General features: G+C 44.5%; 1 protein-coding gene across 1 annotated transcript in view; it reads right to left on the reverse strand.

Annotated features, from left to right (window-relative positions):
* LOC141083704 (uncharacterized) overlaps nt 1–12,247 on the reverse strand; it is a 42,024-nt gene extending 29,777 nt beyond the window's left edge. The window contains exon 1 of the mRNA XM_073568097.1: nt 10,693–12,247. Within this exon, the coding sequence (XP_073424198.1) occupies nt 10,693–12,246 (1,554 nt within the window). The 5' untranslated portion in view covers nt 12,247. The remainder of the gene's footprint in view (nt 1–10,692) is intronic.
* Between the last annotated feature and the right edge of the window lie 12,314 nt (nt 12,248–24,561).

Genomic DNA, 24,561 nt, shown 5'->3' on the forward strand with positions numbered 1-24,561 from the left:
GTTGCTACAGGTAGCTGGTTTAGTACATAGTCTTTCGTGCGATTGACTGGATCGTCTGATTCCAGTGGTGGCAAGTTAGCTGCATCAGGACCTTGGATCAACGCCTGCTCAAGTAGTCTCACTTTAGCTAATGCGACCTCCTCTTCCATCTGTGACCGAAGAATCTTCAGCTGAGCCTCCGCTTCTGCTTCTGCTCTCTTGGCTTCCACTTCTGCCCTTTTTGCTTCCACTTCTGCTCTCTTGGCTTCCACTTCTGCCCTTTTTGCTTCCATGTCTGCTTCTGCCCTTTTTGCCTCTGCCTTAGCTTCTCTCTCAGTGAAAGAACGTCTCACTCTGGATTCCTCTGCCTTTATGCGGGCCTCTAGTATCCTGTCGCTCATGGTTGAACTTCTTGAGGACGATGCCCTGGATGACCGAGAGGAACGTTTAGATGAAGTCGATCGGTGTGACCTGGTTTCTTGCAGGTGAGAGATACGGTGTTCAGCCTTGTTTATGGCATGTTGGACCTTGGCGTCTCTCTCCTTGTCCGTCTCTAGCGCCTCACTGAGGTCTGGAAGAGCTTCATCAGAATTAAAATCTTTTAGAAGAGCGATGTACTTTGCTGATAGTCTCTTGTACCTTTCATGGGCGGTGTTCAGCCGCTCCATGACGGATTGCAAGCTTGCGGCGTTGCCTGATGAGGATTCGAGTCTTGACATATAAGAGGTGACGCATTCCCACTGTTCTTCCAGGTGATCACATAGCTCATCTTTCATATTGTGATAGTTTTCAAGCACCTTTATAGTTGGTTTGGCAGAACGTTTTGGTCGGGTGACTTGGTCTGCTTGAGATGTAGGGTCTGCCTCCTGGGCTTCATCGTGGACGGTATCAGGTTGTATTTGCACTGTTTCAGCAGTAGGGACCTGTCCGAGGTCTTTTTCGGCCATTTTGAATAAAGGTGTACTGTCTCTTTAAAAAATTCAACTTTTGAATCGGGGTCCGAAAATCGCTGTGCGGCTCTGCGGGAGGTCCCGGATGAGATTCCCAGAGTGGCTTTGGCGAACTTGGGGGTTCGCGGATCGCTAATGCGCGGTAATGAGGTATGGAGTACTGCAGGCCTTTAGGAGCGATGTGGCCAGAAGGAAACAGCAGGTGCATAGACAGTCCTCATTAACAGTACGAGCAGAGTTATTGCAAGATGTGGCAGGTGGTGGAGCTACTTCTAGGCTTGTCCAGACGTGCACTGCTGCAGGCAGACTGGTGTGCGAGGCTTGTTGCTGGGCAGATTACACATAGGGAGACGGGGCAGATGGAGATCTGTAGCTGGGGTGCTGGGCTATAAGGAGGTTTTCTAGCTGCTTATGAGCTTTAAAAGTAGTCTTCTGACTTGTATGGGCCGGCAAGCTAGTCTTTTGACTGTTCTGTCCCCACTTAATGGCGATTAAAGGTATGCAGACATGTAAGTGAGAGAAGTTCCTACCTTTGTGTATCCAATAAGCGAGGCAGACATGACCCTTAGCAGCTTCTCAGATAAGCATACACGCGTTGTGATGAAGAACAATGTTGGTTTATTCCGTAGATAACGATTCAAACATTACACTGAGTCTCTTGCATGGAGCTTGTCTCTGGAGTCGCTACTTGCGGGTCAAAAGACTTTGCTTCCTCAGCTCATGAGGGAGAACAGTTCTCTCAGGTAAGATGTCTGCCGATGACTGAGCAAACAGGAAGAGAAAAGGCTGAAGAGAAGCCCCTCCCCATAGGCTGAACAAGGAAAGACCGAGGAACTAAATGGTCTGGCCAGTAGATGGCAGCAGAGACAAGCGAAAAAACATAAATACATTTCTTTAACTAGAAACATGCATGGAACAGCACAGTACCGACGAGCTGCTCCTCCAATGCTCTCAATGATCAGTGAAAAACTGAGAGAAGCAGGAAGAGAAGCTCGTTGTCACAGGACCATAAGTATGAAAGTCGCTTATGAATGAAGTGTCCATGTGATGACTACTGGAACCTGCAGAGCTGAATCCTGACAGTGCAGGTTTCTGAATTCTCACAATGAATGCACTGCACACTTTTAGGATTCTCCCTTGCCGGTGGACGGTCATGTCAGCACAAGTATGTGATATGTATACTTCTGGCCACATTCCGACTAGACGTGCCTGGCACCGCTACATTCATTTACATTGAGTGAGGCCACACGTCTAGTCAGTATGTGACCACATGTATGTAAATCACCAGCACGAGAGAATCCTGACAGCGTGCAGTGAGCACTGTGAGAATTTTGAAGTCTGCAGTAACATAGAATGACTGTAGTCTCATTTTCTCTGGGGTCTCGGCTGCCGGGGGTTAGGGAAAAATAATAAAATAAAGAAAATATATTTATTTCCATTTTCCCATTAGGGTTAGAGTTAGGCTAAAGTTAGTTGGGCTAAAGTTTTAGGGTTAGGGTTAGGCTAAAGTGAGTTGGGCTAAAGTTTTAGGGTTAGGGATAGGCTAAAGTGAGTTGCACTAAAGTTTTAGGGTTAGGGTTAATGCTGGGATTAGAGTTGGGATTAGGTTTGGGATTAGCATTAGGGATGTGTAAGGGTTAGGTTTGTGGTTAGTTATGGTTAGGGTTGGGATTAGGGTTGGGATTAGAGTTAGGGGTGTGTTGGGGTTAGGGATGGAGTTAGAATTGGGGGGTTTCCACTGTTTAGGTACAGCAGAGGGTCTCCAAATGCGACATGGTGCCACCATTGATTCTAGCCAATTTTAAGTTCAAAAAGTCAAACGGTGCTCCCTCCCTTCTGAGCTCTACCGTGCACCCAAACAGTGGTTTAACCCCACATATGGGGTATTAGCGTACTCGGGACAAATTTCACAACAACTTTTGGGGTCCAAATTCTCCTGTTACCCTTGTGAAATTTTGGGGTGGAAAATATTTTTTTTATTTTCACGGCTCTGCGTTATAAACTTCTGTGAAGCACTTGGGGGCTCAAAGTGCTCACCACACATCTAGATAATTTCCCTAAGGGGTCTTGGGTCGCCCTCCCAGGGCTGTGGGGTACTCGGTACCGGGCCGGTGTCAGTGGGACGTGTCACAACAGCGGTGACCCGGTCCGTGGCCCTGGGCGCCCAATTAATAGGGGAAGTTTGAATGGCGGAATGTAGTTAATGGAATAGTTTGTGACGCCACCTGTGGTGTTCGGCAAGTGAGATGTTAAGCCGACGCTGGATGCAGATCCACTGGGACGGATAGTATGGTGCAGCAAAGATGTAAAAGCTCCCCACAGGTGAAGCTGTAGTCCCAGGGCAGTGTAGATGTGGTTGGCACGGGGATGTAGCCATGCCGGAGGTGTAGGAAGCAGACAAAGACACAGCAGGGTGCAATTTCTGTACCTTTACTTGATAAATGCAGTCCAGGGTCCTGATTACAGATGGTACCGGAGCAGGCTGGCCTGGAAGCAGCTCAGGATTCTCTCTCAGCAGATGGGCTGTGCAGTCTCCTTCCCTAGCGCTTATTTGAGTGAAGTACTCCTAGTACTCAGTTACACTGAAGTTCCTCCTAATTCTCTTCTACTAGCACTCCTCGTATGGCAGACAGCAATAGCCGCTATTCCTCTCTTGGCTCCCTCCGTGCTGTTGTGCCTCCGAGTCTTAGATGGGGGTAGGGCATTTACAGCCTCCTACTCCTCTGGTGTCTGTTGCAGGACCATTAGCATCCGTACAACCGTGGAGACCAGGCTCCAGTTCATGCACTCTCACTGGGAGGGAGCTCTCTTTCCTCAGTTCAACCTCCATCTTCTCTCCACACGTCTGCACACTTCACCCTCCTCCCACTAACTAACCACTCCTTCCTCTTGGCCCTCAGAGAGCACTCCTCCCTTCAATTCCGGTTCAGAGTCCCCCCTGCTGGCCTGGAGTGGAACTGTGTTGCATGTATAGGTTAACTGCGAGAGAGACCCTTCACTGCTTCCAAGCCTGGCATTACCCTCCATGGAGGAAGGCAAAGCCACTGTGGCGGCCATACTCCTGGGGGCGCCACAGTCTAGTGTTGTGAGTTCATTCTCCCCTTCACCTTTGATGTCTGATGAACTTTCTCTGCTGGTGAAGAGAGGTAGTGAAATTGATTGGGATGGGAAGAACCTGTCATCTGAACAGGCGGAGTGTGATTGGACATCTGGAATTTCTGAGTGGATATAAGGCAGCCGACGCCCTGCAGGGCTGCTGGTGATCCTTTCTGCTCTGAGCTCTTGCATCCAGCTTAGTTCCTGTCTACTAAAAGCTAAGTTTTTGCCCTGCTATTATTCCATGAGATTTTGTCTGGTTTCCTTAGTGTTTGTATTCAGCCAGTCCTGGTTGGGACTGGCTGAATTCCATTTTTGTCGCTGATCAGTTGATCTCTTTGCTCTGTTTTCAGAATATACCTGAGTGCTGATATAGTGATTTTGAAGTCTAGCGACTTCAGGGCCTTTTTCCCTATCAGACGGTTGGGACATTTTTGGTAGGGTTTTTTGCGGATTGCAGCCAGCATCTTTTCTGTCCTGTCCTATCTAGTTAGTTGGGCCCCATCGTTTGCTCAGCCTGTCTTTCTGTCTGTGTTTGTGTTTTCATCTGTTTTTCACCGACAATACATGTTGGGGGCTGTCTATTGCTTTGGGGTCTGCTCTGGGGCAGTTTAGATTTCCCCTTTCCTTCTTTAGGCTTATGTAGTTCTCCGGCTGTGACGAGGGGTCTAGGGCACCGTCGGAACCCCCCACGGCTACTATTAGTTGTGGTGTATAGGATCAGGGGTCTGCAATCCGATAGCTACCAACCTCTCCAGTTTTCTGGACTTAGCTTCTATTTTTGTTTTCTCCTCCTCCGGTGACTCATTCATAACAGTCTAGTTTCCAAAATGGTGTCACTTGTGGGGGTTTCCACTGTTTAAGCACATCAGGGTCTCTCCAAATGCGACATGGTGTCCAATCTCAATTCCAGCCAATTCTTAATTGAAAAAGTCAAATGGCGCTCCTTCCCTTCCAAGCTATGCTGTGCGTCCAAACAGTGGTTTATCCCCACATACGGGGTATCGGCGTATTCAGGAGAAATTGCACAACAAATTTTGTGGTTCATTTTCTCTTTTAACACTTGCAAAAATAAGAAAAATTGGTTCTGAAGTAAAATGTTAGTAAAATAAAATAAAATTTTACCACTAACATAAAGTACAATATGTCACGAAAAAAAAATATCAGAATCAGCGGGATCCGTTAAAGTGTTCCAGAGTTATAACCTCATAAAGTGGCAGTGGGCAGAATGGTAAAAATTGGCCCAGTCATTAAGCTGCATATTGGCTCTGTTACTAAGGGGTTAATGCTTCTAACAAATAAAAACATGACAATTAGTATCACAAAAAACATTTACTTTCAGGTACCTTATAGATGGCGTCGTCTATGGAGTCGTACTCCTTTTCTTCATCTTGTCCAGACCCCATAATGAGTTTTCTCATCCACAGCTCGTCTCTGCAGCCTTCCATCTTCTCCGGTTTTCTGCAGCACATCCCCACAGGATGCCCTTAACCCCTGAGGGTGGTTTGCATGTTAATGACCAGGCCAATTTTTACAGTTCTGGCCACTGTCCCTTTATGAGGTTATAACTCTGGAACGCTTCCATGGATCCTGGTGATTCTGACATTGTTTTCTCGTGACATATTGTACTTCATGATAGTGGTACAATTTCTTTGATATAACTTGTGTTTATATGTGAAAAAAACCCCTGAAATTTGGCAAAAATTTTGCAATGTTCCAACTTTGAATTTTAATGCCCTTAAATGACACAGATATGTCACACAAAATACTTAAGAAGTAACATTTCCCACATGTTTATTATTTTTTTTGTTAGGAAGTTAAAAGGGTTAAAATTTGACCAGCGATTCCTCATTTTTACAACATCATTTTTTTTAGGGACCACATCACATTTGAAGTCAATTTGAAGGCTCTATATGAAAGAAAATACCCAAAAGTGACACCATTCATTCTAAAAACTGCGCCCCTCAAGGTACTCAAAACCACATTCAAGAAGTTTATTAACCTTTCAGGTGCATCACAGGAATGTTTTGAATGTTTAAAAAAATGAACATTTCACTTTTTTTCACAAAAAAATTACTTCAGGTACAATGTTTTTTATTTTCCCAAGGGTAATGGGACAAATTGCACAATAATGTTTGGGGTCCAATTTCTCCTGAGTACACCGATACCCCATATGTGGGGGTAAACCATTGTTTGGGCGCATGGCAGAGCACGGAAGGGAAGGAGCACCATTTGACTTTTTCAATGCATTTTGGAAACTAGACCCCCCCAAGGAACTTGTCTAGATGTGTGGTGAGAACTTTGCACCCCCAGGTGTTTCACTAAAGCTTATAACGCCCGAGCGTGAAAATGAAAAAAACATTTTTTCCACAAACATGATCTTTTAGTCCCCAATTTTTATTTTCCCAAGAGTAACAGGAGTAATTGGACCCCAAAAGATGTTGTCTAATTTTTCCTGAGTACGCCGATAACCCATATTTGGGAGAAAACTACTGTATTGGCACACGTTGGGGCTCGGAAGGGAAGTAGTGACGTTTTGGAATACAGACTTTGATAGAATGGTCTGCGGGTGTCATGTCGCATTTGGAGAGCCCCTGATGTGCCTAAACAGTGGAAACCCCCCACAAGTGACCCCATTTTGGAAACTAGACCCACCTCAGGGAACTTATCTAGATGTGTGGTGAGCACTTTGAATCCCTGAGTGCTTTACAGAAGTTTATAATGCCCTGATGTGAAAATAAAAAAATCATTTTTTCCACAAACATGATCTTTTAGTCCCCAATTTTTATTTTCCAAAGGGTAACAGGAGAAATTTGACCCCAAAAGTTGTTGTCCAATTTGTCCTGAGTATGCTGATACCCCATATGTGGGGGTAAACCACTGTTTGGGCGCATGGCAGAGCTCGGAAGGGAAGGAGCACCGTTTGACAATTTCAACACAGAACGTTTGGATAGCCCCTGATGTGCCTAAACTATGGAAACCCCCCAATTCTAACTCCAACCCTAACCCCAACACACTCCTCACCCTAACCACAAACCTAACCCTAACTTTAGCACCAACCCTAATGCAAGCCTAGCCCTAACCCTAACTTTAGTCCCAACCCAAACCCTAACTTTAGCCCTAACCCTAATGGGAAATGGAAATAAATACATTTTTTTATTATTTTCCCTAACTAAGGGGTTGATAAAGGGGGGTTTGATTTACTCTTTATAACGGGTTTCTATGTTTGGAAGCTGTCACACGCTAAAAGACGCTTTTTATTGCAAAATATAGTTTTTGCATCACCACATTTTGAGAGTCCATATTTTGACCCACAGAGTCATATGAGGTCTTATTTTTTGCAGGACAAGTTGACGTTTTTATTGGTACAATTTTCGGGCACATCTTTTGATCACTTTTTCTTACGATTTTTGGGAGGTAGAATGAACGAAAACCAGCAATTCATGAATTTCTTTTGGGGGTGCGTTTACACCATTCCGCGTTTGGCAAAATGATAAAGCATTTTTATTCTTCGGGTCAGTACGATTACAGCGATACCTCATATCACTTTTAATGTTTTGGTGCTTTTATACAATAAAAACAATTTTATATTAAAAATAATTTTCTTTGGATCGCTTTATTCTGCGAGCTATAACTTTTTTATTTTTTCACTGATGACACTGTATGGTTACTCGTTTTTTGCGGGACAAGATGACGTTTTCAGCGGTACCATGTTTATTTATATTCATCTTTTGGACAGCGTGTTATTCCACTTTTTGTTCGGCGGTATGATGATAAAGCATTTTATTTTTTTGCCTTTTTTTAAGAGATTCACTAAAGGGGTTAACTAGTGGGATGTTTTATAAGGCGGGTCGTTAGAGACGCGGTGATACCAAATATGTGTAATTTTATTTATTTTTTTCTTTATTTATGAAATAAGAATGTATTTTTTGGAACAATATTTTTTTTTTCATTATTTAGGATTTTTAAAAAAAATATTTTACACGTTAATTTTTTTTTTTATTTCTTTGTCCCAGGATGGGACATTACTATATAGTGCAGATCGCTGATCTGACATTTTGCACTGCACTGTGTCAGATCAGCGATCTGACAGGCAGTAAAGGAAGCTTGCTTTCAACAGGCACTGACAAGCCACCTCCCTGCAGGACCTGGGAGGACCCCACGGCCATCTTGGATTTGGGTGCCTGCAGGGAGGAGGCCCTCAGAACAATGCGATCACATTTCATTGTCCTGAGGGTCTCAGGGAAGCACGCAGGGAGCCCCCTCCCTGCGTAATGCTTCCCTATGCCACCGTAACGCTGTAATCATGTTTGATCACAGTGTGCCGGGGGTTAAAGTGTCGAGAGCGGTCCGTAACCGCTCCTGTCACTTATTGCCAGGTGTCAGCTGGGAGAATCAGCTGATACCCGGCCGCGCTTACCCCGTGAGCGTGGCCGATCGCCCATGACGTACTATCCCATCCATGGGAATTAAGTCCCAGGGCACATGGACGGGATAGTACGTTAGATGGTAGAATGGGGTTAAAGATAGCAGTGTCATTATAATGCTCCTGAATAAAAATATCTGCCCTACACTGAACCCCTCAATAAATAATTGCCCTCACTATATTGTCTACACAAAATATGACCCCACACTGTCCCTTTTATGGTACACTGACTTCTCCTTTCCATACTGGAACCCTTTTCACACTGTCCTCTCACACTGTGTCCTCCCTATAGGGCCCAGTCTCTATATTGTTCTCTCTCATCACACTCCCCCTCCTTGGTATACTGTCCCCTTACACTGTCCCCCCATGCTACGTCCCCACTACTCAGTCTCTATTCTGTGCCCACTCACTTATTCCCCCCATACCGTTTCCTCGTCCATTCCCCCATACTGTTTCCTCATACAGGCCCTGCATCTCCCTCTTTGCTCCTTATTTTGTGTCATCAAATCCCCACACATTAAATCCTCCATTTACACACCAAATCTCCCCCCTTACATTAAGTACCCCATCCCCACATTAAATGCCCTCATCCCCACTCCAAGTCTCCCCACACTCATTAAATGCCCCCATCCCCACTCCAAATCTCCCCACACACATTAAATGCCCCCATCCTCACATGCATTAAATACCCCCATCCTGACACACATTACATGCCCCCATCCCCACTCCAAATATCTCCACACGCATTATATGCCCCATCCCCACTCTAAATCTCCCCCCTCCTCCTATGCACTTAATGTTTGGTGTCTTCAGCTCCACTGGAGCACTTACCACCCATCTGTGTCTCTGCGGTGCCGGCGAGTGACATCAGCAGCATGATCACATGACCTGATCACGCTGCTGGCGTTGTTCTGTTCCAGCGGTCACAGCTTCAATTGTACTCGCGTCTGTAAGATGCGAGTACAATTGATCACTGGGAGCCGGCGCACTGCAGCTTCTCTGTGCTGGCTGTCAAAACGGCCGACTCGCAGTCCGGGGAATGCAGAATGTGCCGCTCCCTATTTGTCCACGGACCCCGCACTTGCCCACCGGGTGCTAAAGCCAGCCCTGTATATGATACATAACATACAGAAAGTAAAGAGTTCATGGTAAAATGAATTACGGGACCAGAATGACAGAGCTGAGAAATCTATCATCAATTTATTGATACAGATTTATTTCTAATCAACATACAATGGGTTAATAGAAGGAACAGATCTTTAACATGTAGGAGGTAAAGTACAATCAATATGACACCAAGAACATAAATATGCTATATGAAAAGAACTTAAAAAGATGGAACCTTCTTCACAGCGTCAGCATGGGGGCTCGTCATTGTATGCACCCATCGGAACCCCCATGACGCCATCGCAGGGCGCCGATGGCTTACTATGAGATCCAAGGGTCGACTGAAGACCTCCTGTCGGTCATCACTGAGGTCCTGTGAAACCCTTCTTGTGGCCGGGCTGTAAAGTAGACTATGAATTCTACAATATGCAGTAATACTGTGGTATTTCTGTATACAGCATAAGCAATCAGATGATCACAGGTTCAAGACCCATAAGGGAACTAATAAAAATAGGAAAAACATTAAAAAAAATAAGGTTATGAAAAAATAAAAGAAGAAAATCTTGAAATTCAATCACCCTTCTTTTCCCATTAAAAATAAAGATAATAAAAATATTTAAAACACACATATGTGATATAGCCACATCCATAAAAGTCCAATCTATCAAAAGATAAAAATAAACCAATTGGTAAACGCAATAAACAGAAAAAAATTAAAAATGCCAAAATTGCACCTTTTTTTGGTTGCTGCAACACCGTAAAATAATGCTGTAAGAAATGATCAAAATGTCATATCTATCCCAAAATGTACAGCATAAATACAATGCCAGAATTGCCGTTTTTTTCACAACTTCACCACACTTGGATTTTTTTTTTCCATTTTTCATTACACTATGTGTTAAAATGAATGGTGTAATTCAAAAGTACAACTCGTCCTGCAAAAAACAAGCCCCCCATATATCTATGTGGACAGAAAAAAAATGAAAATGTTATTAGAAGAAGGGGAGAAAAAAACAAAAGAAACAGAAATTGGCCATATCAGGAAGGGGTTAGAAACTTGTGGCCAAAGGTCTCAGTAATTACATACCCGACTATAGATATCATCACCGTCACTGACACTCATGTTTTTGTTATTGTCAAACAACCATTATATACACATAATGCAGCATGAAGGGGCTCGGAGAAGGCGGCAGTGAACGTGTGTAAGTGTCTGATGGGGTCACACAGCTCATAAAAGGACAACTGCCCGGCCCCATAATCCAGACGTATCCTGACTCTATCACTGGGGATCTTGTCAGTTAATCGGATCACTTTACTGTCATGTATCACTGAGTACTGATTATAATATCTCCTCAAACTCCAGGACTTGTTATCATTTCCAATGTATGATCGACCTCCCCTCCTGTCCATACTGGGGTAACACATCCCCAAACTCCACCTCCCTGATCTACTCTCCACATCCCAGTGATGTCGTCCTGAGGTAAATCCCCTCCTGCTGATCACCTGATAATACTGGAATCTCTCTGCTGTTTCTGGACGTTTCTGCTTCACTTCTGTCCAGGTCGCAGTTTTCAGATCCTTTGATATATGGAGATTATTAGCAGCTGTGGTTACATCCAGTAATATGTCTGCAGGACCCCCCACATAGATCCCGCTCCTTATACCTGTTATTAGGTCACATAATGTGTGTGAGATCACAGCCACATCCAGGTCATCTCCATCATGGGGCTGTTTATCACGTCCCCCTGTGTCCTCATCACCTCCCTCCTCCTCAGGATCACACAAGTCACTGGTGTCTGGTTCCTGTAGGACAGTCAGTGGATCCGTCATGTTACACAGCTCCTCAATGTGTCTCATCTTCCTGGACAGCTCGTCCTTCTTTATTTCCAGCTGATGGATCAGAGCAGACAGTGACAGTGACTCTTCCTTTTCCTGCCTGGAGATCTCACTCAGGTACTTCTTCTCCAGGTGGTCCACCCGTCTCCTCATGTCTGTACACAGGGCAGTGACTCTCTCGGCTTCTCCAGCTGCTTTTTCTTGAGCTTTTCTCCTGCTCTCCTCCAGAGTCTGGACTCTTTCCTCAGTCTCCTCTCTCTTTGTGATTAGTTTATGGAGAACATTTCTCAGTTTCTCCTTCTTCTTCTCAGAGGCCTCATCCACCATCTCCACCCAATGTCCCCGATGTTCTCCGGCCAAACTGCAGGACACACAGATACAAGAAGCGTCCTCAGTGCAGTAATATTCCAGGATCTTCTTGTGGACAGAACATTTCCTCTTCTCCAGAGAAGTCCCGGGATCAGATAAGACGTGTTCTGCTGATTTGCTGTGAGCTCTCAGGTGTTTATCACACAGAGAAGCCTCACAGTGTAGACAGGATCTAACAGCAGGTACCGGAGAGTCCACACAGTAAGTGCAGCAGATCCCGGTGATCTTCTCCTGATGTTGCCCAGTTTGCCCGAAATTCTTCACAATCTTACAAAGAGCAAAGCCCCTCATCAGTGCCGGCCGCTGCTGAAATTCTTCTCCGCATTCAGGACAGGAATAAACTCCAGACCCTTCCTGTGTATCCAGCACACGATCAATACAGACCCGGCAGAAGTTGTGTCCACATCTCAGCATTACAGGATCTGTATAAGTGCTCAGACAGATGGAGCAGCCCAGCTCTTCTCTCAGATCAGCAGAAGCCATGGTGGACAGATGAAGAAAGAAACGAAACTACAATTGTCCCGCTCAAAAGGGTGGGCTTTATATCGTGTACACAGGGGAGGGCTGAGGAGCAGAAGGTCACTTACTATTAACCTGTTAATGGACACTTGTGAAAATCACATCTTATATCTGCTGTAAATTTCGTGTCTACATTATGGTTCTATGTAAGGAGTGAATGTATTGAAAGCCAACATGGACAATATCGATAATTACATGTAATATGAATAACTGAGCTCACAATTTGATCCCCAAACACTGGATAGTACTAAAGGTTATCAAAGAAATAGAACATGTGCTGTGGGGGGTCATAAAAGGCAGGAAGACCATTGTGTGTCCTGTGGTGTGGGGCCTTTTGTTCTTATCCCCAGCCTAAATGGAATGTGAACCTGTCCTCAGGCCGTTTTGACACAAAGACCTTTCAGCTATATACAGTGGCTGGCAAATTTATTCACCCCTTTGGCATTTTTCAAGTTTTGCTCCCTCACAACCATGAATTTGACTGTTTTTTTGAAGGTTTGCATTAGCTCATATAAATAACATGCCTACAACTGTGGACATTTGTTTTTTTTTTATTGTGAAGCAAACAAGAAATCGGAAAAAATAACTGAAAACTTCAGTGTGCATTACTATTCACCCTCTAAAGTTAGCATTTTGTAGAGGGACAGATGGAGCAGTCCAACTTGTCTCTCAGATCAGCAGACGCCATGGCTGACAGACGAAGAGAGAAAGGAAACTACAATGGTAGCACAAAATTTTTAGTAACCATGAATAAATAAATGACCTTAAATAAGACTTTTAAAAAATACTTAAATTAAACACAACTCCATCAACTTTAGATTACCATATACCATAACCGGAATCCCCCCAAGCACGTTGGGGGATTTTCCCAACCGGACTAGCATAGAATATGCTGGGCCCCCACCCCAAAATGCCACAGCCATTTTTCCAAAATATTTTGAAAAACCCAAATTAAAAATGTCTAAACCGGCATCCGATACATACAGGCCACGCAAAAAACCTTTGAGGTCCACGTGCTGGTATGAACCATCTCCCACATTCTTCATAAACCTTTCTAATGCCTTATTGACCCTTCTGATTTTTTAGATAAATTTTAGAGTCCCAGTTTTCCAAATAAGTCTCGGAACAATCTCCGAAAATACAATACAATAGTTAGGAAAAAAGGATTTAAAATTTTTTATATCCCTATGCATAAACCATACCAGGTCAAGGGTCTTAATTTTGCCTAAATCATTGCCCCCTAGATGAATTATGAGTAAATTAGGAGAAGGTTAAAGCATAGAAAGTTTCTTAACAATAGGAACCAAAGCCTCCCATCTCATTCCACACAAAAGAGCCTCTGAGTAAACTCGTCGGGCAGCTCTCTTCTGGGCTCAATGTACGAATGAGTGTCCCAAAATCCAAATACTCCTCTGGCCTAAAGAACATCAAAAAGAAGTTAAACACTTAACAGGTTAGGTCTTATATAAAGCCGCACACATTCAGACTTCCACCTCCCTAAGTCCTGAATTTTCTGGATGCTCAAGCCCAACTCGGCTGCGACTGTCGCACCCCAATACGAAAGGAGTGAGAAGTGATCCTTCCAGAATCTAAATTCAAATGGGTTAAACACCATTTTAACACCGACTTAGTCTGGTTTCACATTCGCGCTTTTTAAGCGCACGCACGGCCGGGGGTAGCTCCGCCCCCGAGCCGGCTCTCTGCCCGGCATGCCCGCCCCTTCCTTGTAGCGCCGCCTCCTAGCGCACAGCGGCGCCTGCGATCGGCGCACCCTATCTTTAGCATAGGGTGCGCAGATCGTGCGCAGGCCGTGCGCTAGTTGCGCTTTGACCTGCGCTGCGCACTTTTAACGGTGCGCCGTGCGCACCAAAATCCGAAAAGTTTGATTTTGGCGTGCACGGCGCACCGTCAAAAGTGCGCAGCGCAGGTCAAAGCGCAACTAGCGCACGGCCTGCGCACGATCTGCGCACCCTATGCTAAAGATAGGGTGCGCCGATCGCAGGCGCCGCTGTGCGCTAGGAGGCGGCGCTACAAGGAAGGGGCGGGCACGCCGGGCAGAGAGCCGGCTCGGGGGCGGAGCTACCCCCGGCCGTGCGTGCGCTTAAAAAGCGCGAATGTGAAACCAGCCTTAAACTGAAAACCGGTAGCAGGAATAACATCTTGGAGTATGAAAAGGGGGCCCGGACCAGAAGGTCCTACTAAGAACCATCACCTGATGTTCGCTACTGGACAAAGACAAGATCCGTCAATGGTACCCAATCGAATCAAGGTCTCCTTGCCCAATTGATCCGTCTTGGAGCGAGAAATTCAAAGTAAGACTGAGTTTTTGCAAAAAGAGGCATCATTCCTAAACAAGCCAGAAATATGCTGCCTGCTGTAAGAAAGAAGTTCCCTGACTTGCAAAGCCGCAAAAAATACAAGAACGAACGCTGATTTGAACAAATAGGCTTTAAGTTTATTCTTACAAACAAGCTCAAGGGCAACCCATAACTTGAAAAGCAGTGTGATGGAAATAGGCCGTCGTACATCCGGCTTAAAGGTAGCTTTCTTAAGTCCCTTAAAAAGTTGTTTAATGGGGAAAAAATCAGTCAATTAACCGTACAGTTTGAGAAAAAATGAAATTCCAGCCATGGCTTTGGCCAAAGAGGCATGGCTTGCTCCCTTAGCAACCGACCACTCCACAAAAAGTAGCACCACCCTTAAATTACCACTAATAAAATTAACCCCTTAAGCCCCAAGAGTGGTTTGCACGTTCATGACTGGGCCAATTTTTACAATTCTGACCACTGTCCCTTTATGAGGTAATAACTGTCATGGTCCAGTCCGGAGTTTATCTTCTGCTGTCTTCACTCCGGACTGGTCATGCGGGGGTTAATCTCCTCAGCCTCGTTCTGGAGCTAGCTGGGCTATTTCAATCCCTCACAGCCTGCCGACCAGTGTTAGTGATAGCTCAAGCTTGCAGTTTAGAGCCGCTGACCCTGGTACCCTGGTGATCCTCCTGCCTTTGACTGATATTCACGTGTATGACCCGGACTGATTTCTGACCCCGTCTCTTGGTATTCGTCTCTGCTGTTACGTTCCCTCTCTGGCATCTGACTCCCTGGCTTGTACCCCGACCACGTATTTCGTCTCATGTTTTGGACCCTGTGCTCATGTTCTGGCTTTCTGACTCTCGGCTTTGGTATTTTGACTACGTGTATTGCTGCTCCTTCTGGTATGTCTGCTCCTGTTAGTTTCTGACTCGGTTCGTCTGACTATTCTCTCTCGTTACCTGTGGCACCTGTGCTGTTGCTGAGGGTTGCTGCTCTTAGTGTATAACCTCTCTTCCCTCACCAGCTCCCCCTGGTGGAGGTTTCACTACAATAACTCTGAAACACTTCCATGGATCCCGGTGATTCTGACATTGTTTTCTTGTGACATATTGTACTTCATGTTAGTGGTAAAATTTCATTCATATAACTTGCGTTTATTTGTGAAAAAAACGGAAATTTGCCGAAAATTTTGAATATTTCGCAATTTTCCAAATTTGAATTTTTCTGCCCTTAAATCACAGAGATATGGCACACAAAAAAACTTAATAACATTTCCCACATGTTTACTTTACATCAGCACAATTTTGGAACCAAAATTGTTTTTTTGTTAGGAAGTTATAAGGGTTAAAAATTGACCAGCGATTTCTCATTTTTGCAACACCATTTTATTTTTACGGACCACATCACATTTGAAGCCACTTTGAGGGGTCTATATGATAGAAAATACCCAAAAGTGACACCATTCTAAAAACTGCACCCCTTAAGGTGCTCAAAACTACATTCAAGAAGTTTATTAACCCTTTAGGTGCGTCACAGGAATTTTTTGAATATTTTAAAAAAAATGAACATTTAACTTTTTTTCACAAAAAAACCTTCAGGTTCAATTTTTTTATTTTACCAAGGGTAACAGGAGAAATTGGACTGCAAATGTTATTGTGCAAATTGTCCTGAGTACGCTGATACCTGATATGTGGGGGGAACCACTGTTTCGGCGCATGGCAGACCTCAGAAGGGAAGGAGCGCCGTTTGACTTTTTCAATGCAAAATTGGCTGGAATTCAGATCGGACGCCATGTCGCGTTTGGAGAGCCCCTGATGTACCTAAACAGTGGAAACCCCCCACAAGTGACCCCTTTTTGGAAACTAGACCCCCAAGGAACTTATCTAGATATGTGGTGAGAACTTTGAACCCACAAGGGCTTCACAGAAGTTTATAACGTACAGCGGTACAATTAAAAAATCATATTTTTTCCACAAAAATGATCTTTTCACCCTCAATTCTTATTTTTCCAAGGGTAACAGGACCCTAAAAGATATTGTGCATTTTGTCCTGAGCGCGCTGATACCCCACATGTGGGGGTAAACCACTATTTGTGCGCATGGCAGAGCTCGGAAGGGAAGCAGCGCCATTTGACGTTTTTGGCTGGAATTGAGATCGGACACCATGTCGCGTTTGGAAAGCCCCTGACATACCAAAACAGTAGAAACCCCCCACAAATGACACCATTTTGGAAACTAGACCCCCAAGGAACTTATGTAGATGTGTGGTGAGCACTTTGACCCCCCCAGTGCTTCACAGAAGTTTATAACGCCCGGGCGTGAAAATAAAAAAATCGTATTTTTTCCACAAACATGATCTTTTAGTCACCAATTTTTTTTTATTTTCCCAAGGGTACAAGGAGAAATTGAACCCCAAAAGTTGTTGTCCAATTTGTCCTGAGTACGCTGACACCTCATATGTGGGAGAAAACTACTGTATGGGCACACGTCGGGGCTCGGAAGGGAAGTAGTGACATTTTGGAATGCAGACTTTGATGGAATGGTCTGCAGGTGTCATGTTGCCTTTGGAGAGCCCTTAATGTACCTAAACAGTGGAAACCCCCCACAAATGACCCCATTTTGGAAACTAGACCCCCTAAGGAACTTATCTAGATGTGTGGTGAGCACTGTGAACCCCCAAGGGCTTCACAGAAGTTTATAATGCCCAGGCATGAAAACAAAAAAAATCGTATTTTTTCCACAAACATGATCAATTAGTCTCCAATTTTTTATTTTCCCAATGGTAACAGGAGAAATTTGACCCCAAAAGTTGTTGTCCAATTTGTCCTGAGTACCCTGATACCTCATATGTGGGAGAAAACTACTGTATGGGCACACGTCGGGGCTCGGAAGGAAAGTAGTGACGTTTTGGAATGCAGACTTTGATGGATTGGTCTGCGGGTGTCATGTGCGTTTGGAAAGCCCCTGATGTACCTAAACTATTGAAACTCCCCACAAGTGACCCCATTTTGGAAACTAGACCCCCCATGGAACTTATCTAGATGTGTGGTGAGCACTTTGAACCCCAAGTGCTTCACAGAAGTTTCGCCTGGGCGCGAAAATAAAAAAATCATTTTTTTCCACAAAAATTATATTTTTGCCCCCAATTTTTTATTTTCCTAAGGGTAACATGAGATATTGGACCCCAAAAGTTGTTTTGCAATTTGTCCTGAGTATGCTGATACCCCATATGTGGGGGTAAAACACTGTTTGGGCGCATGGCAGAGCTTGGAAGGGAAGGAGCACCATTTGACATTTTCAACGCAGAATTGGCTGGAATTGAGATCAGACGCCATGTTGCATTTGGAGAGCACCTGATGTGCTCAAACAGTGGAACCCCCCAATTATAACTCCAACCCTAACCCCAACACACCCCTAACCCTAATCTCAGCCCTACCCCTAGCTCTAACCCTAGCCGTAACCCTAATGGGAAAATGGTAGTAAATACATTTTTTTAATTTAATTATTTTTCCCTAACTAAGGGGGTGATAACGGGGGGTTTGATTTACTATTTATGGCGGTTTTTATATTTGGCGGCTGTCGCACGCTAAAAGACGCTTTTTATTGTAAAAATAGTTTTTGCATCACCACATACTGAGAGCTATAATTTTTCTGTATTTTGACCCATTGAGTCATGTGAGGTCTTATTTTTTGCGGGACGAGTTGACGTTTTTATTGGTACCATTTTCGGGCACGTGACTTTTTTTATCTCTTTTTATTCCGATTTTTGGGACGCAGAATGAACAAAAACCAGCGTTTCATGAATTTCTTTTGGGGGGGTGCGTTTACACCGTTCCGCGTGCGGTAAAATTGATAAAGCGGTTTTATTCTTCGGGTCAGTACGGTTACAGCGATACCTCATTTAGGTCATTTTTTTATGTTTTGTCGGTTTTATGCAATGAAAACTATTTTATATAAAAAATAATTATTTTTGCATCGCTTTATTCTGCGAGCTATAACTTTTTTATTTTTTGCAGATGATGCTGTATTGCGGCTCGATTTTTGCGGAACAAGCTGACGTTTTCAGCAGTACCATGGATATTTATATTTGTCTTTTTGATCACGCGTTATTGCACTTTTTGTTCGGTGGTATGGTAATAAATCATTATTTTTTGCTTCGTTTTTTATTTTTATTTTTTAAGGGGTTCGCTAAAGGGGTTAACTAATGGGACAGTTTTATAGGGCGGGTCGCTACGGACGCGGCAATACCAAATATGTGTACTTTTATTGTTTGTTTGTTTTTTATTTTCAAAAAATGAATTTATTGGGGAATATATATTTTTTTTTTACTAATTTATTTAGCGATTTTTTAAAAATTATTTTTACACTTTTTTTAACTTTATTACATTGTCCCAGGTGGGACACCACTGTCCTGTGACAGATCGCTGATCTGTCACAGGCACTGCTGCAGACTTCCTCATGCCTGCGCTTTGCAGGCAGTGAGGAAGTCAGCTCCCTACAGGCCCCCGAAGGTCCCCGTCGCCATCTTGGATCCGGGGGCCTGTAGGGAAAGAGCACCCCGCAGCAGCGCTGCACATTGCGCTGCCGTGGGGGGCTCAGGGAAGCACGGAGGGAGCCCCCTCCCTGCTGATGCTTCCCTTTAACCCCTGGTACACCGCGATCGTGTTTGATCGCGGTGTACAAGGGGTTAACGTGTCATGGGCGGTCCGTGACCACCCCTGACACATTGTGCCGGGTGTCAGCTGTGATAATCAGCTGACACCCGGCCGCGATCAGCTGCGCTCATCACGTGGGCGCCGCTGATCTCTATGATGTACTATCCCGTCCCTGGGATTTAAGTGCCAGGGCACATGGACGGGATAGTTCGTCTCATGGCAGAAAGGGGTTAAAGCTTCTCGCCCTACAAAACTTCATCCAAGCGGCCTAGGCTGAAGCATATACTGCCCAAGTAGACGGAGCCAAGGAACTCTTAATAAGCCTTTTTACTATTCCCCCATTACCTCCCACAGGTGTGGTGGGCAAGGGGAGCCTTCTGGATCTGCTTCTGGGTGCAAGCGGTGAAACTCCTGCACCTGGTGGTGAAAAAGGCTATCAGCTAATAGATTACATTTGCCGGGAATATGCCACGCCCTCAGACAAATGTTGCAGTGCAAACAGACAGGGACCAATTTCCTGAGCAGATCAGTGACCTGTGAGCATTTAGAAGATAAAACATTGTAGTGCGAATATAAAAATGGCTATTTTGAGTCTATATTGAAATATACAGAATGCATTCAGACCTGCATTTCTGGTGTAACACTTACAGACAGACAGATAATGCTCACAGTGACACAATCTTGTAAGTGAAGATGGCTTTAAGGTGCAATAATACACTGCGCTGCTGTAGGTATAATTCAAGGAACTTTATTGGTGCTTACGCGTTTCCTGAGCTGTCCCAGCTCACTTCATCGGGGCATAATACAAGCATGCAATGCAGGAGTTTATATACAATCCAAAGTGGAAAAAAAAAAAAAGGTGGCAGGACAAGCAACTGCCACATCAGCAAGGCAATGGTATAAAACACATTAAAATAATTGTATTTTAATAGAATATATTAAAACCGCATACAATAAGAATACATACTCAAGAACAATAAAAAAGAAAATATATATATTTCTTTTGAAATAGACACGGGGATCACATAAAAAAGTAGTTAAAACCATTCTCAAGGAGTCTAGAACACAGTTCCAAAGTTGAGAGTGTATGGTGTTTTAATCCACATGACCATAACGACTAGTGAGGAATGGGGTATGACTTTTCAGATCAATGTTAAGATCAGTCTATTTTCTTCCAGAATAAAGAGTAAATCCAAAGAGATGCACCCTGAATAACGGGAAAAAAAATGATTAAGGGCACTTATATAAAAAAAATTTAAAAAATACCGATTGTAAAAAAGAAATTTTTTTTTTAAATAAAGTGCAGTAGTGTTTTAATATTAAATATATTAAATCATAAAAACAATGTAACAATGTAAAAAGGGGGCTGTAGTATTATAAAGAGACACTAGATGGCGCTAACACGAGCTTCAAGGAAGTGTCAGAAGCTTGAAGAGAATACTACAGTTAAAAGAGAGAGCTTTCTGTGTGAAACCAATGTGTGGAATGGAAGGATAAAACAAGATGGTCAGGCTCAATATCCCAATGGAGGGTTCAGTATGCATGGGAGGCAGGGACAAAAATCTCCAAAAAACAAAAAGGACTTTTAATAAAAGACATCAAAAACAATATTTAGTCCAAAGGGTTCCAGGGATTTTAATTTGTAAATCCAGTACACCTCTTTCCTATTAAGTGTCTGGATTCGGTTTGGTGTATTGTCTGGTATCTGTTCAATGGGGTAAATAGTCAGTTTCTTCATGTCACGACCATGTATAAGGTCAAAGTGACGTGACAGACCATGCTTCTGAAAGCCAATTTTAATATTATTTCTTTTTCACAATCGGTATTTTTATATATATATATATATATATATGTGCCCTTAATCATTTTTTTGTTTTATCCATTATTCAGGGTACATCTCTTTGGATCTACTCTTTATTCTGGAAGAGAATAGATTGATCTTAACATTGATCCGAAAAATCGTACCCCATTCCTCACTAGTCACCATGGTCATGTGGATTAAAACACCATACACTCTCAACTTTGGAACTGTGTTCTAGACTCCTTGAGGATGGTTTTAACTACTTTTTTATGTGATCCCCCGTGTCTATTTCAAAAGAAATATATATATTTTCTTTTTTATTGTTCTTGAGTATGTATTCTTATTATATGTGGTTTTAATATATTCTATTAAAATACAATTATTTTAATGTGTTTTATACCATTGCCTCGCTGATGTGGCAGTTACTTGTCCTGCCCCCCTTTTTTTTTTCCCCACTTTGTATTGTATATAAACTCCTGCATTGCATGCTTGTATCATGCCCTGATGAAGTGAGCTGGGACAGCTCAGGAAATGCGTAGTCCGCCCCCCCCCCGCTGGATATCACTGATCGTGCTCAAATGTCCTAGGCCATTTTTTGATCGTTGTCGTCCCGCTGGCCGGCATGCATCGCTGTGATTGACGCTAACGAGCTACCTCATTAACTCATGGACGTAGGCGTGAGTCGCCAGAATAGCTGCTGTGTGACAAGGTACCAACGACCGCCGAGGTCGTTATACGGATCGCCGCATCGTTGCTGCGTCGTTGAGTAGATCTGTCTGTTTGACAGCTTACTAGTGATCATGTAGCGATGCACCAGCGATCCTTACCAGGTCGTATCGTTGTCGGGATCGCTGGAGCGTCGCTTAATGTAACGGTACCCTAAGGGTTTACGACCCATTATCTGATGATTCCATGATATCTTAGTTTCATCCAACCTTGAAAGCCGGCCACTTGAAGGGTGGGATGAAGCTAGAGTTACACATAAGTGTAAATTGCTATTTTAGACCAGAGAAACATGACTTAGACAGAAGCAAAACTGGATACCTGTATCTTTGATACCTGCAAAATTGGGGACGCCCGTGCAGTGTTGTGAATCTTCCAGACGGATGATGTTTAAAAGCCGCTTGGTGATTGATGATGTGAGTATACTGTATATAGTTCATCTTCATATATACTTAATCATTATATGTATTCAATCTTTGTATGTACTTAACCTTTGTATCTTAAAATATACAATAGTGTACGCAATCATACTATTCAATCATACTATTTCTTTAATTTTGTACTTTGAAATAAAATTGCGTTATATCGCAAGCAGTAGCCTTCTTTAAAGCCGTATCCGAACCTTAGTGTTAAAGACTTGGTAATACAAACATTCACTCCAAAAACCACCCCCATATTATCTGAAAAAAGGATTAACCTCCTGTTCACCAACACCTTACCCCACAGTGTCAAAGCCACCAGAATCGGAAACAATTCCAGTAGAACTATATATATATTTTTAATTTGTTTATTAAACCATAAGCAGGGTACACAACAGGCCCGGATTGGCAATATAACCAACCGGGCATTTTCCCGCTGGGCCGCTGTCACGTGGGCCGCGAGCGGCAGCGCCCGATCATCTGGCCGCTTGCCAGCTGCTGTGGCCACTGTTGCTCCTGCCGCCGGCCCTCTGCGGCACGGCTGTGATAGTTTCAAGTTCCTCCCGCACTGCAGGGAGATAAGCCGCCACGCCCCCCCCACGTACCCCATCCTCGCCTTAGCATGAGACCCCCTCCCCCCCGCAGCCACTCACAGCGTCGCTTGCCTGCTCGCTCTGTTCGCAGGACCTGTGATGAGGTCACAGGAGGGGAGGAGTCAGGGGGTCACATGATGAGGAGCCTTTGTCCAGACCCCCGATCATGTCACCCCTGACTCCGCCCCTCCTGTGACCTCATCACAGGTCCTGTGCGCTCAGCCTTGCCTCTACCGTCTGCAAGACTCTGCTTTGCTGTTGTCATGGTGCTGGTTGAGGTAAGTATGTGTGGGGTCAGGATTTACAGTGTGTATGTAGCAGAGCTGTGTGTGTATGAGGTGTACGGAGCGGAGCCGTGTGTGTATGAGGTGTACGGAGCGGAGCCGTGTGTGTACGAGGTGTACGGAGCGGAGCCGTGTGTACGGAGTGGAGCCGTGTGTACGAGGTGTACGGAGCGGAGCAGTGTGTACGAGGTGTACGGAGCGGAGCAGTGTGTACGAGGTGTACGGAGCGGAGCCGCGTGTGTACGAGGTGTACGGAGCGGAGCCGTGTGTACGAGGTGTACGGAGCGGAGCAGTGTGTATGAGGTGTACGGAGCGGAGCAGTGTGTACGAGGTGTATGGAGCGGAGCCGCGCGTGTACGAGGTGTACGGAGAGGAGCCGCGCGTGTACGAGGTGTACGGAGAGGAGCCGCGCGTGTACAGAGCGGAGCCGCGCGTGTACGAGGTGTACGGAGCGGAGCCGCGCGTGTGCGAGGTGTACGGAGCGGAGCCGCGCGTGTACGAGGTGTACTGAGAGGAGCCGCGCGTGTACGAGGTGTACGGAGAGGAGCCGCGCGTGTACGAGTTGTACGGAGAGGAGCCGCGCGTGTACGAGGTGTACGGAGAGGAGCCGCGCGTGTACGAGGTGGATGGAGTGGAGCCGTGTGTGTATGGAGTGGAGCCATATGTGTACGGGATGTACGGAGCGGAGCCAAGTGTGTACAAAGCATACAAAGCAGGCTTTTCCCACGGACACAGGAGTACACGGCGGAGCCCCGAGGAGCATTTTAAAACACACACATGACGTTCCACCTGAAGTGATGTGCTGTAAGCTGACCGGAAATGAGATAATTTCTTGAGGAGATTGTAACAGAACCAGGAATGCTTCAGATCCATCACCGTGTCCTCCTCCGACAACGCAGACAGCAGGATCGCCTTGGAATCGGGGATGCCGGCCATGTGAGCGGATCATGATAGGTCCTGCACCGGGAGGCTCAGGTGGGCACTACAATGGGAGCCGGGCTGCTATAGTATCTTTGTAGAATCTTTCTTTATTTCTTTCTCTCTTTTTCTTTCTTTCTCTGTTCTTTCATTCTCTGTTCTGTCTTTCGCTCATTTTCTTTCTCTGTTCTTTCTTTCTCTCTCTGTTCTTTCTTTCTCTCTCTAATCTTTTTTTCTCTCTCTGTTCTTTCTTCCCCTCTTTCTTTCTTTTTCTTTCCTCTCTTTCTCTCTGTTCTTTCTTTCTTTTCTTTACTTCTTTCTTTCTCTCTCTGTTCTTTCTCTGTCTCTCTCTGTTCTTTCTTTCTCTCTCTGTTCTTTCTCTCTCTGTTCTTTCTCTGTCTCTCACTGTTCTTTCTTTGTCTCTCACTGTTCTTTCTTTCTTTCCCCTTTCTTTCTCGCTGTCTCTGTTTTCTTTTTTCTCTCTCTCTGTTTTCTCTCTTCCTTAGTGCCAGTCAGTGTGCCCATAATGCCAGCCACTGTGCCCTAAGTACAAGTCAGTGTGATCAGCAGTGCTA

The sequence above is a fragment of the Dendrobates tinctorius genome, unplaced genomic scaffold (genome assembly GCF_039654945.1).
Source record: "Dendrobates tinctorius isolate UK_male_01 unplaced genomic scaffold, ASM3965494v1 ptg000020l, whole genome shotgun sequence".
Classification (NCBI taxonomy): domain Eukaryota; kingdom Metazoa; phylum Chordata; class Amphibia; order Anura; family Dendrobatidae; genus Dendrobates; species Dendrobates tinctorius.